Source organism: Varroa jacobsoni, unplaced genomic scaffold, assembly GCF_002532875.2.
Source record: "Varroa jacobsoni isolate VJ856 unplaced genomic scaffold, vjacob_1.0 scaffold_985, whole genome shotgun sequence".
Classification (NCBI taxonomy): Eukaryota; Metazoa; Arthropoda; class Arachnida; order Mesostigmata; family Varroidae; genus Varroa; species Varroa jacobsoni.
The window spans coordinates 23953-47303 of record NW_019213887.1 but is presented as its reverse complement, the minus strand read 5'-3'; the positions used below and the strand labels follow the sequence as shown (position 1 = coordinate 47303).

At 38.8% G+C, this 23351-nt stretch overlaps 1 protein-coding gene across 7 annotated transcripts in view; it reads left to right on the top strand.

Annotated features, from left to right (window-relative positions):
- mus301 (mutagen-sensitive 301) overlaps positions 1-23349 on the top strand; it is a 59623-nt gene extending 36274 nt beyond the window's left edge. The window contains exons 1-25 of one of the 7 annotated variants that reach the window (XM_086970535.1): positions 5775-5851; positions 5952-6075; positions 8130-8344; positions 11369-11576; positions 11901-12031; positions 12486-12573; positions 12912-13042; positions 13652-13744; positions 14069-14154; positions 14623-14707; positions 15140-15229; positions 15453-15587; positions 15991-16116; positions 16296-16476; positions 16957-16997; positions 17502-17668; positions 18562-18677; positions 19010-19136; positions 19471-19528; positions 19797-19863; positions 20092-20182; positions 20534-20668; positions 21213-21284; positions 22026-22098; positions 22597-23349. In XM_086970535.1, the coding sequence (XP_086826661.1) occupies positions 8138-8344; positions 11369-11576; positions 11901-12031; positions 12486-12573; positions 12912-13042; positions 13652-13744; positions 14069-14154; positions 14623-14707; positions 15140-15229; positions 15453-15587; positions 15991-16116; positions 16296-16476; positions 16957-16997; positions 17502-17668; positions 18562-18677; positions 19010-19136; positions 19471-19528; positions 19797-19863; positions 20092-20182; positions 20534-20668; positions 21213-21284; positions 22026-22098; positions 22597-22722 (2634 nt within the window). In that variant the 5' untranslated portion in view covers positions 5775-5851; positions 5952-6075; positions 8130-8137 and the 3' untranslated portion in view covers positions 22723-23349. Of the gene's footprint in view, positions 1-5772; positions 6076-8129; positions 8345-9589; positions 9952-11368; positions 11577-11600; positions 11712-11900; positions 12032-12485; positions 12574-12911; positions 13043-13651; positions 13745-14068; positions 14155-14622; positions 14708-15139; positions 15230-15452; positions 15588-15990; positions 16117-16295; positions 16477-16956; positions 16998-17501; positions 17669-18561; positions 18678-19009; positions 19137-19470; positions 19529-19796; positions 19864-20091; positions 20183-20533; positions 20669-21212; positions 21285-22025; positions 22099-22596 lie in introns of those variants that run through there. The other 6 variants (XM_086970534.1, XM_022842324.2, XM_086970536.1 and 3 more) reach the window with 6 other exon arrangements.
- The last annotated feature ends 2 nt before the right edge of the window (positions 23350-23351 follow it).

Genomic DNA, 23351 nt, shown 5'->3' with positions numbered 1-23351 from the left:
GGTAGCAAAATTAGGTTACTGTAAAGGATCAACGTCTTTATCAGAGTCTTATTGATACGAGCAATTTTTTCTAATTTATAAATCTTCATAACGCTTGATCAAAATCAGGGAATCACTTGTGTTGGTATTGCTAAATGGGTTTCTTCTTTACCAACACCAAATCTGATCGTCACGATAGACGAGACAGTACAGAAGGCTTTATGACTGATACAATGGTCACAAAACATTTTAACTTCGATTTGCTGCTCTATCGTGACATTCAAAATATGCCGCTTAAACGCAGATAGCGAAAACAAATAAAAATCGTTGTACTGCGTTCCATTCGATGCTTCCGAGGCGCCAACGTGCACACAATCTGTACGATATAGTGAAAAGGCTAGTTTAGATGTGCGTATATGTAAGCTGCCCAGTCCGGTTCACTTGTTATTGCTAATCACTGTTACAAGAGCGATGCGTCTTGCGACGTCCGTAACTTTCACTTAGCTAGAAAAAAGCAAAAACCTCAAATTCGTCAGTAACTTCGTTTCAAGTTGAAACGCTCGGCATTAAGTCATATTCTGATCTTTTCAGTGTAGGTTAAATGTGTTGCAATTATTTCTGCTCACTTCGTTCTACTCCGTTGTTTCACAAGAAACACGCAAATTCGCGAAGAAAATATAAAATAGTTGACATCTTCATTTAACTTTGTTACGTACTTTAAGGAACGATACGCCAATCAGATGCATGTCAAGGGAAATATTATAGGGTTGAAGTTTATTGTATTGAAACGAAGCTAACAAGCTTTACCGTATAATAATTATAAAACGATTCCACTAATAGGGATGCCGTTTTAGTGTGAATGTTGTCTAGGGATTATTGGTTTCGATCGTCCTGAATCCTTTCACATGGCGCTGCCGTTTGTTGTGAAAATCTCGAAAGCAGTAGGTGAGAGCAAACACATGAAGCATATAGAGGCCGTGCCGCATACGACGCTAATGAGATCGATGTCATATCTTACTTTGAAGTTGACGTCTGTTGTCGCAGTCAACCATTCCTTTTGACTGATGCTCATTCTATACTAAAAGCGTATAGTTATTTTAAGTGAACAAACATCGTTGAAGCCAAATAATGCTTTAAGCGACTCTGACAGGCATTGACTTTAGTAAGCGTTGCTCCAGGACACTACCACCTTCCGTATGAAACGAACAGCCTTATGGCGCAGTTCACTGCACCCTTCACCATATAGGTACGAACCTAACCAATATTTCGGTCACGTGACACGTGAGTTCTCCGAATGGCCGGTCATATTACGTGGCGATGCCCATACTCAGTCTAGGGGGGGGGGGTGCATCATGCGCCCATTGTTCTTGTTACTTCCGCGTGGTCACGAGCCCGGTTCCTCCTATAGGTAATGTTTGGCTTTTTTGTGAAACAATAGGTCCCATGGCGACGTTTTGGCGCTGATGTCTGCCGTTCTTTGCGCGAGAGGAGGAGTCCGTCTGTTTTTTTTGTGCTTATTTTTAAATGTGTGAACAAATATGAAATCACCGTATAGAGTATTGAGAACTCGCCTCCAATAATATCTAGCCGGGATGGAATCGTCCGAGGTTTCTTTAATAGATCTATGAAGCGGCATAGTATTTATACGCATGTATACCATGGTAAGCATTTGCCATGCTGAAACTGAACCAGCGATGGCTGGATATGCATAGATTTCATGGCAACGCGTTCAAGTTAGCCACCCAGACAGCACCGTTTTATTCTGCCCTGCCCTCTTGTTGTTGAGGGCAATGACAGAGGTAACGTTCCAGTATAATAGACTCACCTACTGCTGCCAATAGGCGTCTTTCACATTTCAGATGACCATCTTACAATGGGCATTGATCGTACAAGATTCACAGAGCCTTCATCGCTGCATATTCTGCATATGCGTATCCCCTAAAGTTTGTGTCAAGGATCATTTTGTGATATCTAGGTTCCCTTTATAATTTCGATAGTGCTTTCGCCTAACCAGAAATTCGGTCCTTCGCACTTTTTCTATTGGTCAGAAAGTAACCTTATTGAACCCTAGTGCAATTTCGAAAAAAAATGCTTAGGTCATACAAGGTCTACTCGATCTTCAAGGTCATCTTCCTTTCGAATAGTGACCAACAAGGCAAGGTCATCGGCGCACGCTGCACACTCGGCTCCCTCCGCTAGGTCCAGCATATTAAGGACATAATTGTATGTGGGTATCTAGTGTAGATTTTTGGGGTGCTACGATAGCTGTTTTGCTTTTCGTTGCTCGTGTTTAACACCTTTTGAAAAAAAGATACACAGAAGTTAGGAGAGCCTTTTTCTCAAGCCCTCTCATAATAATGGTCAGTTTGCCATGTTGAAGGTACCTAGGGAAACGAGAGATCGAACTTCTTCATCGTCCGCGTTTTCTGTCTCCCTTGGCGCGCTTTATCAAGAACTTGAACTGACAGCTGCAAGAGAAAACTTCCATTTGCTAAGACCGTATTGAGCTTCGAACAACGTTTCTCTCTCCCGAACTTCTATTTCAAATCGGATAACGATTACATTTTCCATAATTTTTGCTGTGGTATTTAGAAAGCATACTAAGCGATAGGCCGTTGGATCTGTTTTCTGCCGACTTGGGCATGAGAGTAATCTCTGTTTCTGTACAAATCGGCTATTTTTGAAGAGTTGAGTTATGAAGTCCCTTAATAATACATGGCCCCGCAGGCTTGTCTATAATCTCTGTCAATCTAATTTTTTTAAGAGCCGGGTGAGGACGAGTCTTTGCATTTATCACCTTATGGGGAGGTGTTGTTGTGCTCACCCGTCGATACATTTTTAGTCGTAACCATTTCTGCTCAGCTCCTCCTCGGTCGCTGACCATTCTGTAACTCCTGGGAAAATATCCTGGCCCGCGATTCTAAGATCAGTTAACGATTCTTGGTGGTCTCAAGTAAGTAAGTAAGTTGGAAACCCTTGCATCATTCTGTGATCCCCCAAATCTTACTCTGCAAGCCATGCCTGTAGGTAACGACCTCTGACGAGCGCATATAAATTTACCTATTTTGTAGCCTTTCAATTGTAGTCCCCAGCAAGGATAATATAGGCTGCATCTCTAGATTTTCCGTTAAGCTCCTCAGAAAGCGGTCCAGGTCCTCTGCTTATAGGTTGGTTGTGAGGTGGCAGCTGTATAACACCACTTTCCCCTCTATATCTGTCCATGTGAATTTCTATCTAATCCTAGTGCCGTCAACCTGTTGATTGCCAACCTTTTGTCCTGCCTTGTTCACTACACCGCCATGTCGCTGGCGCCATTTGTCGTTTAAGAATCTGATTGTTGCATTTGATTCACTAAGTACGCAGAGATCAATATCTAACCTTTGGATCGCTTTGCTGAGCATGTCCAGCATCCTCTATAGAGTATGGAACCCCAGAAGATCTGCTACCAGTAATGCCGCTATATCCTCACCCTTCTCGACGATTTTTGAGAGGATCCTTAAGAGGTTGCTCGATGCCTCACCTGCTTTCATCATTTTGGCGTAGAGCCTTTTCTGAGACGTCTGTAAATTCATGAGGTCTTGTTTCGATTGGGTCCGTTGTTTTTTATTTATTAATTTTTAGCGCATTACCGCCTTGCAGCATCGCCATACCGCCGACCTGCTGAAGCATAACTGTTGCGGATGCTGCGCAGAGAGCGGTTTCATCAACACTTTGTTTTTCTTGAAACTTTGATTAACCATCATTACTAGAGTGTTGCATGCCCTGAGGATGCTACTACGAGCGAATGCGATGTTTGAACACGACTTCGGGCCATTACTTGGTGGTAGGGGCTGCCAGATCATCGCTTGTCTGCAACCTACCAAAAGCTTCAATTTCTCTCGCGAAATCTGCCACTCTGAGCTTTTCGAAGCGTACCGTCTTTACCTGTAAGTTGCACATGCAGCATAAAGTTTGCTCTCCCCGAGGCATAGGGATACCTGCCCTCTCTATGTTTGTTCCTGCACCTTGAGTATGCGTCTGCTTCGTCCTGACTGCCCTTTAATGTTCCGCGTCCCTCCTTTTTTCGAAAAGTAATTCAGTCTGACGGGATTCTCCAACTGTCGCAAAGTTCGTTTTTGTCAGTCAGTCCCTGACTGCCATCTTACAGCTCTCTTCGCGCAAAGGAATGCGTTCCCCTTACGGAACGTAGTTTTTTTTAGTCCTGGTTTCCGAACCACCAGACCGTGAGTTTATAATCAACTGAGTGTTCTTAAATATTTATTTCATGCTCTTCAGCAATTTTACAGAACAATTCGTTGACTTCGTTAAAGTTATGTGCACGGCGCATCGGTCGGTAATTTGTTTTAACAGATCCAGCCCTGGTGAGCCGTCTGATGACCTCCCCGCCGCCTTTTCTTGCTGTTCGCTGTGGAGCCGCTAATGCGACACTGATGCCCTCGCGCAGTTTTCCCTCCTTTCGTGGTCGCCAGAGCTACTCTATATGTACTTCCGGTATGTTATCCTGTCGGAGCATTCCCGAATACCCTTCTGCCATCGGTAATGCCTTCCGTTCCCTCCTTTTACAAAGGAGTCCGTCATCCTTCTTCGTTTCCTACCATCCCTTGATGTTTTGTTTCCGGAGAATAATACGTATCCTAGAGTCTATCCCAGTTGTCCTCGTGTTTATATGTCCATTTTCCTACAAGTTTCTGTAAGTCCTATTTGACATTTCGGACCAGCACTAGATTCGGACAAACTGGTGCACTACAAATCCGGGGACTTTAAATTTCCACAGCACTCTCTACTAGAACTTGTTTATCGTTCACCTGACACAGTGATGTTAAAAGGTCAAAGTTCTAGCTCACCAAAATTCTCGTTAGAAAATTAAGATTTCAACGTTTTTTCCTTAGAGCTCGGTCAGATCACGTCCGCTTGCTTCCAGAGCACGCCAACAAATTCCTTACATGTCTTTAAGTTCAGTAAACAAGGACGTTATTACTGCATAATCACGGGGGCTTCTTCGAGGCTGGCAGTAGTATTAGTTCCTCACAAGTACCCAATGCATACATTAACACTTTATGCATATATGTATACTAATACTGAAGTCCTTTTTTATCTTTTTCTTAATAATTTTTTCTAAATGAATTTGCCTGCTAATAGGGACACATTATTTAGGTTCAAACCCAAGCATCTGATGGAATGTCTAACGGCGATATCGGACGTAACACTCCAAACATAGAGAAACTAGTACTGAAGATACTAATAATAATACAATGATCATATGACGAGTCAAATTTACGTTCGTATGGATATTCCAAGTAAATACGTTTAGGAATAGATCTGCCTAAAAGCAATTTAAATTGGACATGGAACTTTTATTTAATCAAATAAGCTTATAAGATTTGGCGCTGTCTTCAATTTAAATTGAAGCACAATGGCCATACTAGCTTTTGGCTCCGTTTATGAAATCAATGTGAAATCTTTGCTGATCCATCTCGTCGTTACATCCATCTAAGTTGAATCCTCTATATTTCGAGTTTTACGGTTGTTATCATCCTTTGGCATTACATCAGAGGGCTGGCTTCCAGTAGAAACGAAGTGTGCCTATTTTAGGGTTCAAATTTAGACCAAGGATTACTTTAGTAAGCTATCACTGGAATCCTGAGTTACACGCAGCCAATATGCTATGAAAAACATTTTTCACTATTAGTCCTCTCGGATTTGAATAGCCCGCCATTTTGAGCTGCAGAGTGCAGTCGCTTAAAGGTATCGTCTGCTCACTTTGAGTAAATGTCAACATTAAGACAGGTAATCGATAAGTTGTGGCGCGAACGTGTGATACTTCTTACCTGAGAACAAAGCGAGTTGACAGAGGCTGTCAGCATCCTCCATGGTACTATATGCCTGAATACCAGCCTAGTGTATGCCATTTCTAATTTTTCAGGCTTTTCAATATAAAATTAACAGTTGACGCTCTCTCCATAAATGTACAGTGAAATTATAGCCGATGGATACATGGTGACCTTCTAATAGCAGTTGGAAGCCTCGTCAGCTGTATTTACTGTTACGCGAGTGAAACTTGCTGGAAGAGTCAAACAAAATTCGCATTCAAAAAATGTAAGCATATTGACAGATATAAAGAGAAAGATACGGTCTATATAAAGTAATCAGATCTTATAAAGAGATAACATAGGATTTGTATAATTCGTGGCGGCGGCATGTGTATTTGACATCATATAAGATTAGGATAAGGGCTCGGAGGTAATTATGGCACAGCATAGAGCTACATAATGATTTACAAGCACAATCGAACCGGATATTGCATGTAGAACACGGTTAGGCCTATAAAAAAAGTAAGCTGACCACCTCTATTGTGAATCCCGATCCAATTCATTGAATAATAGAGATGATGGAAACTCTTTGCGAAAAGCTGTTTGTGTGTATCAAAAACGTGGGTAAATTGAATTTTTCATTAATTATACTATATACTGGCACAAGGTCAAGTAAAGGTTAAAAAGCAAAGAAATTAAACTATCAAAAAATCATTTAGGGTTGTTGTTTTGATACAGTCCGCTTTGTAAGTCTGTAATTTGAAGGGAAGTGTGCGTTTTAAGATTAATAATTACTTCAGTATAATCGGAAAAGTTACAGTAAATTAATTATAGCAAAACTGATTCTATCTGATTGAACCTAGTACAATACATTTCTAGTTCCTTTGTTTAGGTCTCTGTTTGTTCATAAACCATTTGGATTTTGCTACAACGTGTGACGTACACTGCTAAACGAATTCTGTAAAATATATGAAAAAAAGGAATGCCTGCAAGGCCTTTTTCAGTCAGGGTTCATTTATCGTTCAGATAAGAAACCTGCAGCGAATATATACGAACTTAGCGGAATGGTAATGGTATTACATAACTGTTCTCAAGCAGCTTCCGTCTCAAAGTATGCGGACATCCATGAAGTCAAGAAATACGTCGTTACTCAGTTTGAATTAAGACCGCTTTTACTTTTCTAGAGTAAAGTAAATTGTAGTAGTATGAGCGGCACAGGCTGTAAAAACTAACATTTTATCAACATCCCTTGTAATCCTTTCCCCCATTAAACTACGGACACATAAATTTTACATGCGCATAGTAACTATGTTGAATGGGTTTGTGCTCTATTATTAACTGAGCTTTGTCCATTTGTAGCTAAATCAAGTATTATCTACAGTTATTCAGGATAAACTACATGTCATATCTGAGTAAAATATATATATATATATATATATATATATAACTACGCAAATAATCTGCTATTGCATGTAGATGTTGTCATAAATGATAAAAACTCAACACAATTTCTAATCTCATGTCGCCATTGCACAGACTGACAAACATGAACGAAAATGTGAAGAAGACCTAACATCTCATACACGTAATTTTTAACCATTTTGAAACCAAAGCCATTTGGACGCTAGAAAGAACCGTCAGTATACGAATATAATATGCGGGCACAAGCACAATCGACTGAGTTTCGCTCTCAAAACAATCCCAGACCTATGAAAGCTGTAAGCAAAGTTTACCCTCGCAGTATTTTGGATCTATAAGGGTCGCACATTGTGAACCGGTCGCTCTGTTGTCAGTAGGGGGTACTACCAACGAGTGTCAAAAACGTAACGTAGTGCTATTCGGCAAGATAGCTATAAACTCTAAAAGAACAGGTTGTTAGTTCTTCATCACGATAATACGCCAGTCGAAATGTCACTACCTGTCGTGTTTTTGCAAAAACTCGACGGCTGTATTGCTCTCGCATTTTCCACATCTAGCCCCCTATGACTTTTCTTTCCTCAAAGCTAAAGAAAAACATGATGGAAAAAGCTTTCAGGCATCGAGAACATCCAAGAAAAAATGGAAGCAGATCAGGGAATCAATTGTTGTAATGAGTGAAAAAACTGTTCAAAAGATAGGGGTTCATTGAATCTTGCGGGGATTACATTGCAGGCTTTAGAGATTCGCATGATTGAAACATCTGCACTTGGTATAGAACTAAATGGTTGAAACGTTTTTTTATTTAGTAGTATTGTCCAGTAGCTTAAATATGCGTATGAATTAGAATTATTTCAAGGTATGTATGTGCTAATACCGACTGATTAATTTGACTAGCTATTTCCATATATACTTTGGTTTTAGCAGTTGCGATGGCGGATGATTCGATGGATTTGTTCGATTTGTCATTTTTGGAAGATACCGATTTCCCTATGAAAAAGGCCCGCCATGCTTCGTCAAATAGTTCATCTACAGTAAGTCCCACTAAACGGAGACGTTCGGTGCTATCAAACCTCAACACTTCAAACCTGAACGGTGCAATACAAGATGCCGTGCTAAGCATGTCCATCTTGGACCAGGTAATTATTAAACACTTAAAGAAATTTGTGATACTTGGCGGAAAGGTAAACTCGTGATAATCCTCTGTTTCCCATTGCAGCAGAAAAATAAACGAACAAAGGTAAAATCTACATTATATATTACATAATGCAACTTTCGAAAACGGAGTATTATAAAAGTAGCTGCGCATAATTGAGGAACAAATATTTGTAGACACTGAGTATATGGCATACGAAATAGATAAATATGTTTATTAGCACGATGGCAGTCTAAAAAATCACATGAAAAGTAACTTCATTTAAAAGTGGGTTTGGTTTACCACAGACGCAACCTGACCAGCGCAGAAAATATATGCTGACTTATTAAACAAACAGAAAGCTCACAAACCTCAAGGCCGTCAAGGTAAATACTGATTTGTAAGTAGTACGTCTGCAAGCACGAAGGATATACCCTCAATGGTATTTAATATAAATTTGACTTTACTTGGGTACCTAGAATTTGCTTAGATTGGTATTCATGTATACGAGTTCAAAACGCAGAGAAGATGACTTGAAATAAATAATGGAAACTTATTGGTGATTCCAAACAGTAATCTAAAATTAAAAACGTAATTATATGAAGTACTCTGCTTTCAGTGCAAGAAAGCCCACGCCGTTCAAAAGCGTCAAATTCCACTTCGTTTTCCCCCCACATGCACCGTCCCCAAAGTAAAAAAGGGGTGGGGTGGGGGACGGGTGGGGCTTTACTGTGAAAATCAGAATAGCTAACTGAATGCGTCGAATTGCAAATGATGTGCAGCTTTGTATGCAACAAAGTACCTTACGTAAACGGTTTTGGCTAGTGAAAACGACTGTTTATTATATAATTTTATATATATTTGATAGATGAGTAGCGGCATAGATGGCGCTACCTTGATAGGTGTAAAATATTTGGCTGGCAATTTTAAACTACGCTTTGATATGGCAAAAAACATACTTCGCTTGATATTGACGAAAGGACTAGGAAACGGATATGTTTTTTTTTAGGTTGACTAACTTCACTATAGTCAATACCAAAACTAAACGCCCTTATTTCAGGTTAGTATACTCGTCATTTCCATTAATTATGTTCTAAATTTCCTAACTGCTAACTATGAGAAATTGTCGAGTATATTCTTAGTAACAACTACTTCAGTCGAATTTTGTTCACATTAATACTCAAATACATGATCTGTTTATTGTACGCAAGTCACAGAACCACTGTCCATTTTTTGTCAGACTTTCCGCCTCCAATTTTCTCTCGTATGTGTGCATGGAGCCTTGGACTAAGAACTGCAGCTTACTATGGCGTCTATTATAGAACTGATCGTAAGATCTATTCGGCTAGTTCTGTTCACTAATCGTATGAATTTCAACCGCTATGCTATTTATTCACAACATTTAAGGCGTTGTGCATACAAGAAAGCGAAGTTGCCATGCTAGACGGCAAGCAAACGCCCAGCCAGTCAGGCAGCCCAGTTTGTAGACAAGACATGGGTTGGAGACTCAGCGCAAGAAAATGTTCACTGTACATTCGACGTCGACTTCTCAGACGGCTCGACATAAACCAGAACCCTCAGACATCCAGCAGACCAGTAACACCACACTAGGTCAGTTGTAGCACAACCAGTTTCCTTCTTTCCTTCCTACGCAGTGTGCTCGGTTTCGACCGATACTTTGCGGCTCATTGATCGCGGCGGCCGCTGTAGCGGCAGAGAACAGTCGGCTGGGGTATACACATGAACCCAACGGCAGGGGCAGGGATTGAAAAGGCCGCAGAGGGACCGCGATCGGCCCTAGTCAAGCTAGCAGCAATAACGGCCCCTGCTACAAATAAGTACACCAAGGATACGAAGAGGGCAATGCGAAGTCGAGAGTGGGTCAGAGCAAGAAATACGAAGGAAAAACAAAGAGAATGGCAGAATCTGGAGGCGGCGCTCAGGGTAGTCGTGTTGTGGCGGTGCTGCTGCCAATGCGTGGCAACTGGAAGTGTTGGCACTGGCCGGATGAGATGAAATGAAGGAAAGTACTGCTAAGAAGATACTCAGCATGCAGACGTCAGTAGCAGTAAAGCGAGAAGCGGCTAATGGTAGAATAAAAACGTGTTGTCCACGCATACGCGACTTGGCTGTGCGATCTATTTTGATGAAAAAGAACAGGAGAAACGGGCCAAGCAGGCGAGCTGGTTTGCGTATTAAGGCTGGGCATATGGAAGAAGGAAGAACAAAGCATGAATGTAACTGGATTTAAAGGGTATTAGTGTGTTGTTCCGTGCCTCGACCCCGGTTTTTATTTTCTTTAACCCGCTAGCCTTTGACGCATGTTTGGAAATTCCTGTGGAGGATCAAAAATGGAGACGCGATATAGGCTAAAATTGGATGAACAACGATGGTAAACACGCATGGGGAAGTAATTTTCTGTTCGAAAAGATTTACCAGTAATAGGTCTATTAATGGGAAAGATACATAAATTAAACGTCGTAAACACGCATGGGGAAGTAATTTTCTGTTCGAGAAGATTTACCAATAGTAGATCTCTTAATGGGAAAGATACACAAATTAAACGTCGTAAAGAGTTGCACCGTACACAGTATTATTTGAAAAATATTAGTGCACTGTCTTGATTTATTAAACTGTGACAACAGGGAACTACAGGTTCCAATTCTATTGAGCATCATATTCTTTATAACTAGGTGCTTAAATAATGAGCTTAAACTGAGCACCAAAAAAGTGCTCCGGTGGGGGCTCGAGATTCAGGGTGGGCATGTGTCGTATTGTTATGATGTCAGCCATCTGAAGCAACACTTGAAGGCAGTGTTATTCGAAATTCAAATACGCGTTGGTCTATAACAGCAAAGGGTAGCTACCTAAGTCGTATTAATGTGCTAGTGTTAGAACAATTAAACTCGTTTGGTTGGTTTTGTTATGCTTTGGAAACATATTTACAGTGATTTTTCATCCATGTAATGAATCGCTTGTTTCACACAGGTGCGAATTCAGGCCTCATCTCTTTGCTGACATATTTCAGGTAACAGAGCGCTTGCGCTATAACCAGCGCCAGGAAGAGGCAACTCAGTTAGGAATGAGTTTATTGCTTGAAGAGTCTCAGCAGCAATGTCAGCAACTAATAGACAAAAACGATCCCTCGCAGTTTAATAAAACCATCACTATTCATGGTTGTGCCGACTTTTTCGGGCTTCCCTCTCTCGTCAAAGATCTTCTGCAAAAGAGTCGCGGTATGTTTCCGTATGCTCTGCTCGTATAACTTGCGCAGTTTTGTCGCATTCGTTTCCAGTGAAACAGAGGCGACAAGACGCATGTTCTACCCTGTCTCGTTGATATGATGCTACTGCGAAAATGTTTCGAATATGGTCTGTATAAAAAAACTAATGTCAAATCATTTGGAAAGCTTTCCGTTTGAGTTATTGTCTTACCAGAAGATATTCTAAGTCTTTCACGTTGGACAGGAGCTATGTGAATTTGCGCATGTTTTTGTCCTTCATCCATGAGTGCATTACGGGTCTGACGAAAATTTGCTACTTTGGTATCTTTCATTCCAGGTATATCTACGTTGTACGACTGGCAGCGCGAATGCCTAGCCCTACCAGCTCTTGAAGCCCGAAGAAACCTTATTTATTCACTCCCCACAAGCGGTGGAAAAACTCTTGTGGCCGAAATACTCGCATTTAAGGTGATAACTTCTAGTTTTATTTGATCGTGAGAGCTTTGACTCCGATTCAAGTTATCTAAATTAAGGGTAACACGAGAATAATGACATCATCCTGTACACATCGTTGCTAAGCAATCATCAATATAAACGTGAATTTTTCTCACCATTAAAAACTTGTTTGTTTCACAGTAGAACGACATATCGTAAAAAAAGTCTTTTTTCATTTATCGACACGAACATTATAGAATAGTTTATAGCGATGTATGTGACGTCTAGGAGATGAAGTCAAATCTAAATATAACCGTTCCCCTAATTGTCAGGATTTTGTGTGAGTAGTATTTTTCATTTAATGTACTAACAAGAACACCTAGCTAAATGAGGCCGCAACTCAGTATCATAAACACTGTATGGACGGGCCTTGTAAAAGTAGAATAATTACCGTACCTGTTTCGCCGATGACTTTAAACCTTTCTAGGAGATGTTGCTTCGACGAAAAAATGTGCTCTTCATACTTCCTTTTGTCTCCATCGTTCAGGAAAAGGTTCGAGCACTAGCTGATTTCGGTACGTCCTACACGTTTCTTACAATTCACTCGCGTCTTCCCCAAATTAACAATATATACGTTTTTTTTTTTCATTAAATAAGAAAATGAGCAAAATCTTAGTTTTGCTATGATGAAAACGAAGTAAACGAAGATCGCCCCGTTTTGTTTCACTTGTTTTACCAGCTGAGTGATTAGCACATATTTTTGATGCATGCAGCAACCTTACGTTACGAATGAATTAAATTTGTGTAATACAAGATCGAATCAAGTATGTATAAAGTTTAAGAAGTAACAGAACGCATTTAAATATTCGTCACAGAAAATGATAATAACGTCATTTTCGTTGTGTTTTTACAGGTATCGAGTTGGGTTTTCTTGTGGAGGAATATGCAGGCAAAGCTGGTAAAATTCCGCCGATTGACCGAAAGAAACGACCCTCGATTTTTATCGCTACAATCGAAAAAGCGCACTTTCTTGTCAACTCTCTTGTACGTTAGTTAACTTTGTCGTTTCTATCCAGAGCTGTTTTTATTTTTGCTTGTAAATAAATTGAGTGTCATTCCCTATAGATGTCGATCATTTTTTATCTAGTTAACTTGCTAGAGGTTCTAAAATTTGCTGCAAACGCTGGAATGCGCAGTTATGCAATATATCACATACGTCTGAATACATATATTACTTTTCTTTTACTTTAAAAGATTATGTAGGATAGGAAACTTATCCTTGAATTTTTTGCCATGTCTGTAATATCTTAGAGTAGTTTTAGCGGCCGAAATTCAGGGCATTCTTTTCATATAAAGCATAATCAAGCTACTAGGATAAATTTTTCCTTAGTAATGGATAAGATTGTTAGCGACACTCAATAATGTAACAAAATTCTCAACGATCTGAGAAACTAAATGCGGGAAACTAAAACACTTTCAGTATCTCATCAAAATAAATTTCTTTTTTTCAATTTTTAATTGCAATAATGAGCCTGGAAATAAAAAGCGTCAAAGCTTACAGAGAATACATGTCGCTTAATAGTTTGCATTGTGTTTATTCATTCATTCGACTAGCTTACGTACTTTTTATTATTGAGCGAATTCTTTTTTTAGGTGGAGAGCAAGAGATTAGATGAACTCGGTATGGTGATTGTTGACGAGCTACATATGGTAGGAGACGGTAGTACTCGAGGAGCTGGTCTCGAGGTATAGGTCCCGTTTTTTTAATATAGTTAGATGTATTAGTGGCAAAGTCACGCTCTTAAATATTATAGGGCCACACAGTTTAACTTGGGAAAAAAATTAGCGTTTAGGACAACAGATATTATTTGGAAAATGCACCTACGAGATATTCAATAGTTCTCTATGTTCGCCCATGCTACGTTCTAAACCTACAAACCCTGTGAGTGCCTGCGCGTCTACTATCGAGAAATAATCTACTCTAACGTTTAGACTTCGTTTCAATATCATAAGGTTAGTTCTTCGCCCTTTCGTTAGAACTGTTTATAAGCCAGTTAATATATTCAACAGATACTTCTTGTTAAGTTGAAAAGTGCATCACGTGCGCAAATTGTCGGAATGAGTGCAACGATTGGCAACATCGAGGAGCTCGCAAGGTTAATATCCCATAGTAGTATTTCACATATTTCAAGGAAGTCTTACATATTTTTAACTCTGTTACATATACCAAGATGTGGTTAACAAATTATTATTATTGTAGGTAGTACTTAAGCGCACAGAAAAATATTAAAGCTGAGAGGTCTTTCCAAGATCCTACTAACTTTTTTCATATCGGTGCCATTATACGTGTTTTCTGTTTAAGTGCTCAGGGGATGAGCAGCCAAGCAGAACTCTTTATTTGTCGTAGATCGGAATTTTACTCGTATTAATCGACAGTTGTATACTATTCAGCATAATTCGAAAAATCAGATAAATCTTGTATCAGCAGGGTTAAAGATTATCTGCAATAATGAAACGATATCTATTTACATCATATTCAAAATAGTTTTGTTAACCAATTATTAACCTCTCTTTGATCTTTATAGAAGCTAAGTTTTACCCTCAAATGCGTTTTCAATTTCCAGCTTTCTGGATGCTGAAACGTATATTGGCAATTTTCGTCCCGTTGATCTCGTGGAGTTTATAAGCATTGATCACACCGTTCTTGAGGTAATGTCGACCGGTCGAATTTTCTGATTTTCTATAGCCTATTTTAACTTCCCTGTTGAAATTCTGAATGATGATATTCAAGTGAATAGGTTCGGATTTCGAAAAATACGAGCATCTTCAGAATATAAAAAAGTGTCCTAACATGTCGCACGATTTTAAAGTTGCGTCATTTTGAAATACTAAAATAATATATAGTTAGTTCAATGCTAGACGACCTTAACTTGGAGGTTTTCGATGTGCCACGAAGATTCAAAAAAGAATAAGGAAGCTTACTTGAATCACGTCCCAAATATGATTCCTCATATTTTCAGTTCATATTATTACATATGAATGATGTATGTTAGGGCGAAGTCTCACTGATTATCATTTTCTGGTAAGGAACAACGGGGTGTAACGGGTAAATTCGTACGATGTCACGTGTATTTAATACAGGTTGGGAAACAATTTGAGTTACGTTTCAACCGGATGCTGCCAAAAGCTACAACACAGGAGCAGGAAAAGTCTGATCCGGATCACGTTACCGTAAGAACTTTTAAATCGTCGTTTTATCTACCAATAAAACTGTACTTTTAAACGTTATCGAAATACAAGAAGTGCTGCAGTAACTACAACGTAACAGTCGAAAACACCCTAATGTTAGACACTTGATAAAATAATATCTTAAGCTGTACCTTATTTCTATGAAGTTCTAAAACGGACCTGATATTGTATTCATTCTCAATGCGTAATGTAAAAACATTTGCAGACCCTGGTTAGTGAAGTGATACCGTCTTCCTCCGTCCTTGTCTTCTGTCCCACTCGAAAAAACTGTGAAAGCGTAGCCCTCACGCTCGCACGATTTCTTGATCCTGAGCTACGAAACCATAAAGTCAGTAATAAAGTAAGTACAGTGCCGTCCCGTTTAGCAGAATCTCGACAACATCTTGAAGGTCCGGCATTCTCCTAGATCGGCAAGGAAACATTCTCATTTTTGTTGTCGATTGTTATTGCGTTGTATGTCGAGTTGAAGTAATCTCGTATCCGGACAAACTTTGACTTAGCTGAATGCATAGTGCGAGTATTATCACGAAAAGAACAATAGCAAGAGGGTCCTACAGAACACTTGATTGATATACTCCATCCTAGGACGCAAGAAAAACATGTGAATATATATGCAGCTTCAATAAACTGGATATCGCCATATATCTGACATCGTTTATTTCGCAAAAATTGCTATCTTGTAAATTAAAAATTTAGTTGCGTACACATAAAACCCAATCGACCTACTGTTACTCCACTGGCAGGTTGGCTTACTGAAGGCTCTTAAAGGAGACGAGAAGAGGGTTTGCCCCGTTCTCATGAAGACCATCCCGTATGGCGTGGCCTACCACCACAGTGGACTTACCCATGACGAACGGAAGCTAATTGAGGTTTGTGCAAGCACTTATTGTTTTTCCCTAGTCGACTAACTATACTTACTAGATTCGCTGTGCATGACGCAGACCGATCAGTTTTTTCATTTCTAATTTTCCCTTCTGTAAATATTTGAACGGCGTGTAATTATTTTTAGAATTGTTTTCTACTATTCTCGGTTATTTTTCCCGCTCAGGAAGCTTATCTGGAAGGTACAATCTGCTGCTTGTGCTGTACGTCGACATTAGCTGCCGGAGTGAATCTCCCAGCGAAAAGAGTTATACTCAAGTCTCCATACGTTGGCGTCGAATTCCTCTCACCCGCCAAATATAAACAAATGATTGGAAGAGCTGGTCGTGCTGGTCTCGATACATCAGGTTGGAACTAACAAAAAACTAATTATCGATGGAATAGGAGAATATAATGGGAAGCCGAAATGGAGTAGACAAAAAGCTAATTTGTTAATTATGTTACTTCTGGAATTGGTAATACATACAGTATTGAATTATGATCTGAAATACTAATTCTGTTGCGTGGCCAAGTCTGTAGTAAATTACAAAATATCCGTAGTTACAATTATTATTGTAGTATTGTGCACTGAAATTACGATTCTAAGTACAATAGGAAATTTGTACGCATTCGAAATTCAAAAAAAATAAACTTATCAAGTGGAAGTTATTTTTTATTGCGTACTAATTGGTTTTTCAAACTGCAGAGTCTAGCTGTTAATACGTCTTAGTAAAATACTTAAATTCGTCATATATACAGACGAATCGAGAAATAAGCGATTGTATACTCTTCGAGCAAATGATTTTTTTACCTTGTCAGTTATGTGTATTATGTGATGCTTTTTTCAGGTGAAAGTATCCTTATTTGCAAGGCCTCACTTCGAACAGATGTAGGTGATATTTTATTTACATGATCTTCCTAATAACGTGCATATCCTAATAGGTTTTAATGTAATAATATTTGGTGCCAGTGGCTTGGTTTTTTTTTAGGTCCCCTCGAGTATACCGATGTATAGCGTTTCCGGAAATGTTCTTTTATCTTATTTTACTTAAACTATAAAAAAGACCCTCGGCATCTATTGAGTTCATTTTAAGTGATCGAATTATGTGAGTATAAACAATATATCTTCAGATGTATTTACTTCTTCAGTAATACACTGTACTATGTTTTTAAGAGTTGAGGCCAACCACTCTGGTTATTTTCGAGGGATATGCTTCGAGGACATTTTGAAAATACCACCTAATTTGGCTTTTCCTTGTAGACCAAAAGCGTATTGAAATACTTGAGAACAATAGCGTTAATTAAGTTCCATGATAATTTTGGTCGTTTGCCGATCAACTTCATAACCATTCCAGCACTGGCAGTCATGGTGTAACACTAACCTTTCTTTCAGGTAATGAAGTTGCTTCGGTCGCCCGTCGAAAACTGCCGTTCTAGTTTAACCATGCGAGGCCTCGAGGCCCTTGCAATTTCCGCTGTGGGTTTACAAATGGTCTCAAAAAAAGAACTTCTTTCCGATTTCTTCAAGGGTACATTAATGTGCCAACAAAATAAAGACAGGTGAAAAAGACTATCCATTTATGCAGCTGGTTGTCTCATAAAATTGCTTAGCCGTAAGAGGAGGTGCCATTTAGAGCAACGTCTGTATGGATAATTTGTCCTAATTTACATAGGAATACTTCTAGGGAAATATAAGCCTTTGAGCAGTAGCAAACTACAGTTCAACCCAAATGTATCGCTTCCTAAAAAATACAAAAAATACCAGTGGGAATGCCTATGGGCGGCCATTTTTATTTTTGAAACGGCCAAGACCTATCAATGCCGATACTTTCGTCAATAATTGTGCCTTGGTGGAGACCATTTTCCAATATAACACGAGAAAAGAATGTAATGATTTTCGCTCAAGAAGAGAGTAACTGCTTGGTGAACTCATTTTGCATAATGTTTGTCCATACATTTTTGATATAGGGATTCACATATTCTACTGCACTGATAAATGCAGCAGTATGATCTGTTTTTTTTCTTATTGTAAAATGACATGAATTTAGGCGTGCATCACAAATAGACAGTCACTATACGACATTTGAGCGCTTAAACATACATACCCTCCCAAACCTTACCACAACGACAAAGAAATGCATCTTAAGACAAGCGACGTCCCTAGGGATGAGTTAGTCTCGCAGCGATAGACGTTAACCAAATATGCTGATAAATACAAGCCATAAAAAATAAAACACCTGACTCATTTCAACAATGCTTTAAGTATTTGTCATTTGTGAATTGTCGACTTTTACAAATATCATTACCGAAGCTCCAAAGCTAAAGTAAAGGTAAAAATTTTCACAATAATAATAATTACAATAATGAAAATTAAAAAAAAAAAAAGAATAATCTAGTGCTGAAGTTTAGATTACTTAAATAAAACTTTGTTACATATTTTCGAAATTTACCAGGACTGCTACAGAGTTGGCTCACGAGGTGTTAAAAAGTCTTGTTAAGCAGAAGCTTCTGAAGTGCGATGAAAACGGACACTTAAGCGTAAGCAAGCTTGGTAGTGCTAGTTTCAAAGGTATGTTTATGGATATAGCTCAATTAAATACTGTGGAATTTTTGCCTGTTCGATTTGTCATATATGAAATAACTATATATTATATCAGGAAGGTGTACATTGAGACTAATGCACTGCGGAAACGATTAATCGCGCCAAGGAATCCTGTCTGCAGTTTAAAAAACAAGACGTAACTATATATTTTACTAAGGCTTTACAGTGTATACTATAGTGATAAAATATCAATGAGGTACTAATTTTATGTGTTAACATTTTTGCTGTATAGACATGCATATGTCGACATCCTTTATGTACTGAATTACCATGTCTGTTGGATTTCTTCGAACTCGTAGGTGTCATTGATCCATGTGACGTTGCTACGCTTTATCGGGATCTTCGCATGGCGCTTTCGCATCTCTCCCTTACGACCCACCTCCATTTGCTCTATCTTATCACTCCTAATGACATGATACCGAAAAGGTACTTGTACTACAGTGATCCATTCTTAAGAATTATGCTTACAAGACGTATTACTGGAAAGCCCTTTCTATTGACTAACGTTAGCAAACATTGCATTTTTCTCTATACACAAGCTATCTATAATTATGGACTATTTTTCTAACGAGAGCTTACGTATGTCCAACAAACAAACATACGGATTGCCTTCCATAATCAGGATGGACGCAAACTTCATTAGCAAGAATGAGCATCAAACATTTTAACACGTTTAAGGTCGCTGTTATAGTAATTGTATGAAACAGGAATATGCAAAGAGTGATCAATTTCTTATCATTCTAGTGCTCTTCTTCAACAGGCTTAAAGGAGAACTGTATTTGGATCTCTATCACGAGCTAACGCAAGACGATCGTGAGGTAAGCTATTCTGTCACGCTACGTGTATATATCTGGAAGTGTATGTCACTTCGTATTCGTCGAGTTGCTGGTTTTCTACAGAGTGTCGTTGAATTACACTGACTACACTGATACTGCGAGTGATCATAGATGTATTTTTATTGCCGTTGATCTTTCTTTTATCTATACATCGAGAACTAGACATTTTAGATTTTCTGTGAATCTAAACTAGTAAATCTATACACGTAATACGTAAACAATCACAATTGTAATTTTACATTTTTTTAAGGTCGCAGCAACGATTGGGGTAACTGAGGAGTTAGTGACCAGGCTTCGGCTGAATAAGACAATCAAGGGTACGTGTGTGTGCGTTATTCTAGTTCGATCTAACGAAGATTTCTATACCTATGCCTTGGTATGATAACAGTTCTGAGGTCTTTTGCAATTTTTTTGCAAATTTTTTTGTAATAGCATATCATACACATTTTAATCGAAAATGAATAGGCCTTATTACTGCACTACGAAAAGGCATGCTTTCACGGCTTTAAAACTAAACAGCCGTGAATCCACTATCGACATTGCAGGGGAAGAACGAAATCTGCTGCTCAAATTTTACGTCACACTTCAACTAAACGATTTGTGGAAAACGAAAAGTGTATGGGAAGTGGCTGAAAGGTACGCTAGGCTTGAATATATTCTCTGGTGAGATCTAGAGCTAACTGTCGTAGCTGGATGCTGCCCAGAGTTCTCGTGAGAACTTTTTCTAGACTTGCCAACCAAAAATCAATGACTATCAGCATTAATTTGTATCTAACTGTACAGACCCAATGTGTGTCATAAGGCAGTTCACCAAGGCATGGTGTCCTGAGTCATTTTGATATTTTATCTTTTTGACTATTTTAAGGTACTGCTATATTATTCTGTGTTCAGCTTGTATGTATATCAGACGAAGGTGTAAATAAATGATAGTGATAATATCTAGTATCAAACGATGTTTTATATATCATGCTTATTTTCTAACCGTAGATTTGAGGAGCATCGGGGCTCCGTTCAAAGTCTTCTCTCACAGGCGACTTCGCACGCTCTTTCAATCTCACATTTTTGTGAAGGCCTGGAGGAGTTTTGGGCGTTGCGCGATTTGCTACCCGCATTCGTAGAGAGGTACGTTCAGTCTATCAAATTTCCGCTAATTTTTCTTCAATGCTTAGTTGTTCTATAAACCAAAGTATATGCTGATGTCTCAAGCGTATTCATTATTGTATCAAATGTGATTAACTCTCAAAAATATCAGTTGCATAAACTTTAAAGCGCTTTTTACGACACTCAAATTGATGGGTTGCGTAGACTCAAAAGTACGCATGAGAGAATCTAAGGTTGTTTTAAAATATTATTTGCTTAGTAGTAATCAGAGAACAAATGTATTCAAGAATGCAAATATGTTTAAAAAAAACATTCAATGTTTACCTTCTTAAAATGAAAGCGTCTTGTACTAACTAATTTAATTTTAGATATTTAATCTAACAGACTGTAGGATGAATTTTCAATGCTATTACCAAATGTACTATCGGCGACACTATTTAAGAGTCATCAGCGCAACTCGTTCATAATAGGTACTAAAACTATTGAACCAGACGTACATGAATTTCAACTGAGCGATAGCGGTTGCTTTTATTCTGCATATTATTGATTCCTGCGATCTCGATAGGTTGACTCACTGCTCGTCCATGGAACTCATCGAGTTGCTAGAATTGCCTGCTGTGAAGCGAGGCCGAGCCAGGTTAGTGTAACTAGAAATACATCAGACTTTAATATACGAGTAATATTTATATATTCTTAGTTTTTAAATGAGGCGCTGAAAAACATTATTTGAGGATCTAACATATTCGTACTGAACGAGTACTTTCCAACTGTTTTACGAAGTCAGGCGCACTTTATACTAATTCCTACATTAATACTATAATCCCATTGATGGTGCAGCGGCAACAACTTTATCAAGTGGAGAAACAAGGACTGAACCTGGATGAATACGATCCTACTGTGAAAGAAAATCCGTGCTATATAAAGAATATAGTAGTTATTTGTTCTGCTCAGTACGTCCAGATTGCGTGCGATATTGGTTTACACGGTAGTGCAGCGGTAGAGTGTTTGCTTGCAAAACTTAGAAACGAGACACATGAATGGTCCAGGTTGGAAACTGGGTAAAGGTACACTTCGTTTTGTGTTGAAAAGGGACAGCCGTTCGAAGCAATGCTTACCAGCAATATCTACGATACCAGTAAATAAAAAAACATTGAGATTTCTGGTATTCTGTCCACTACTCACAAGTTCCTGAAGTAATGCGAAACAGCAGAACGGGATAGCTGCAAATCGACTGTAAAGAAAACTTTTGTAAATGCCTATCTCATTCAAAATTAAAAGTGCAAGGAAAGCCTCAAACCACTGAGTCCACGATGCCAATGCAGAAATTCTAGTTAAACGCTTTTTGGCAATACAAACACACGCTGACGTTTTGTTTCAGGCAATTATATAATGCTGGATTCAAAACACTCTCAGCAGTAGCTAAGGCAGACCCCGGCGAACTCGTTAGAAAGGTTTGTGCATATCCATAGTATATGCATTGTATATCTGATATTACCCTGACAGGGGGATATCTTTATACTCGTAGATCTGCTTTTAGAAAATAGTTAGTGTTGATGTTTAAGAGACTATATTCTTTTTTGATGATGGTGCTTAGTGCTGATTTCTGGTGTTTGTTGGTTTCTGTTGATAACTGGCTAGCCACAGGTACGCAACCCAAAGTCCTCAGCCCTTTCAGACTTCATATTTGACTGAATTCATTTTTTCAGCACCCGCCTATCGTTCTCAAGATGAAACTGCCTTGTTTCGTGAGTAGGTGTAATATCGCTGATCCCTTTTTTCTTACCGAGAAAATGTACATTTCCGACGGGCTTGCTCTAGTCACCCCAGAAGCTGTTCATTTATATACAATACAAGTACACTTCAAGTGGCGACCAAAAAGTGGGGTCTTACTCGCACCTATTTTACTAGACCTATTCTAACATGTCAATGTTTACCATCCTTTCGCTTAGGTTGATCACCTTTCTCGGAAAATCGCTACGCAAATGGTAGCTACTGCCAAGCACCTATTGCTCAAAAAGGCCGAGGATCTTCAGGAACAAGCCGATATGTTACTGTATTCTTTTATCAACGTTTAAAAGACTACAGCAACGAACTTATTCGATTATCGTTGAGCGAAACATCCCTTCAAAGAATTGAACGACAGACGCTGCTGCAAAGGCGTGCAACGGTGATAAACGTGCTTATCTTGTAGTTTTGTTTTATAATCGTGTTTATGTATTTGTCTTGTTACGCGAACTAGAGAAGGGCTCGTCACCGTCGATAACTAGTACATGAAAAACGCAACAATGGCGTGCCTGTACGTGGCCGTCGAAATATTCCGTTGTAGGAAATTTTATAAAGTCGTTGTAAGTGCTTGTTAGTTTTAATATCAAGCAACCTTCGCTGAAGGTTGGAAGAACGATTTATATAATCATAATTTCACGCTACTGTTTATATAATTTTAAAAACAATCATCTAGTTTTGCTAGCAAAACATGTCAGTGAAGGTAAAAAATGTGTTCTAATATTGGCAAAATTACTATGCTATTATATATAAATATATGGGGAAAAGTCAACAGTTTGAAAGTGTCGATTTTACGTTAGCAGCATTAGTAGTACGAGAGTCTGATCCAGTGAAAACAAGAAAGTAAAAAAAATATAGTCAAGCCTCTCAAGCTGTCAAACAATTTTTTAAACTGTTGAGAGACTTTTGCCCTAACATATAT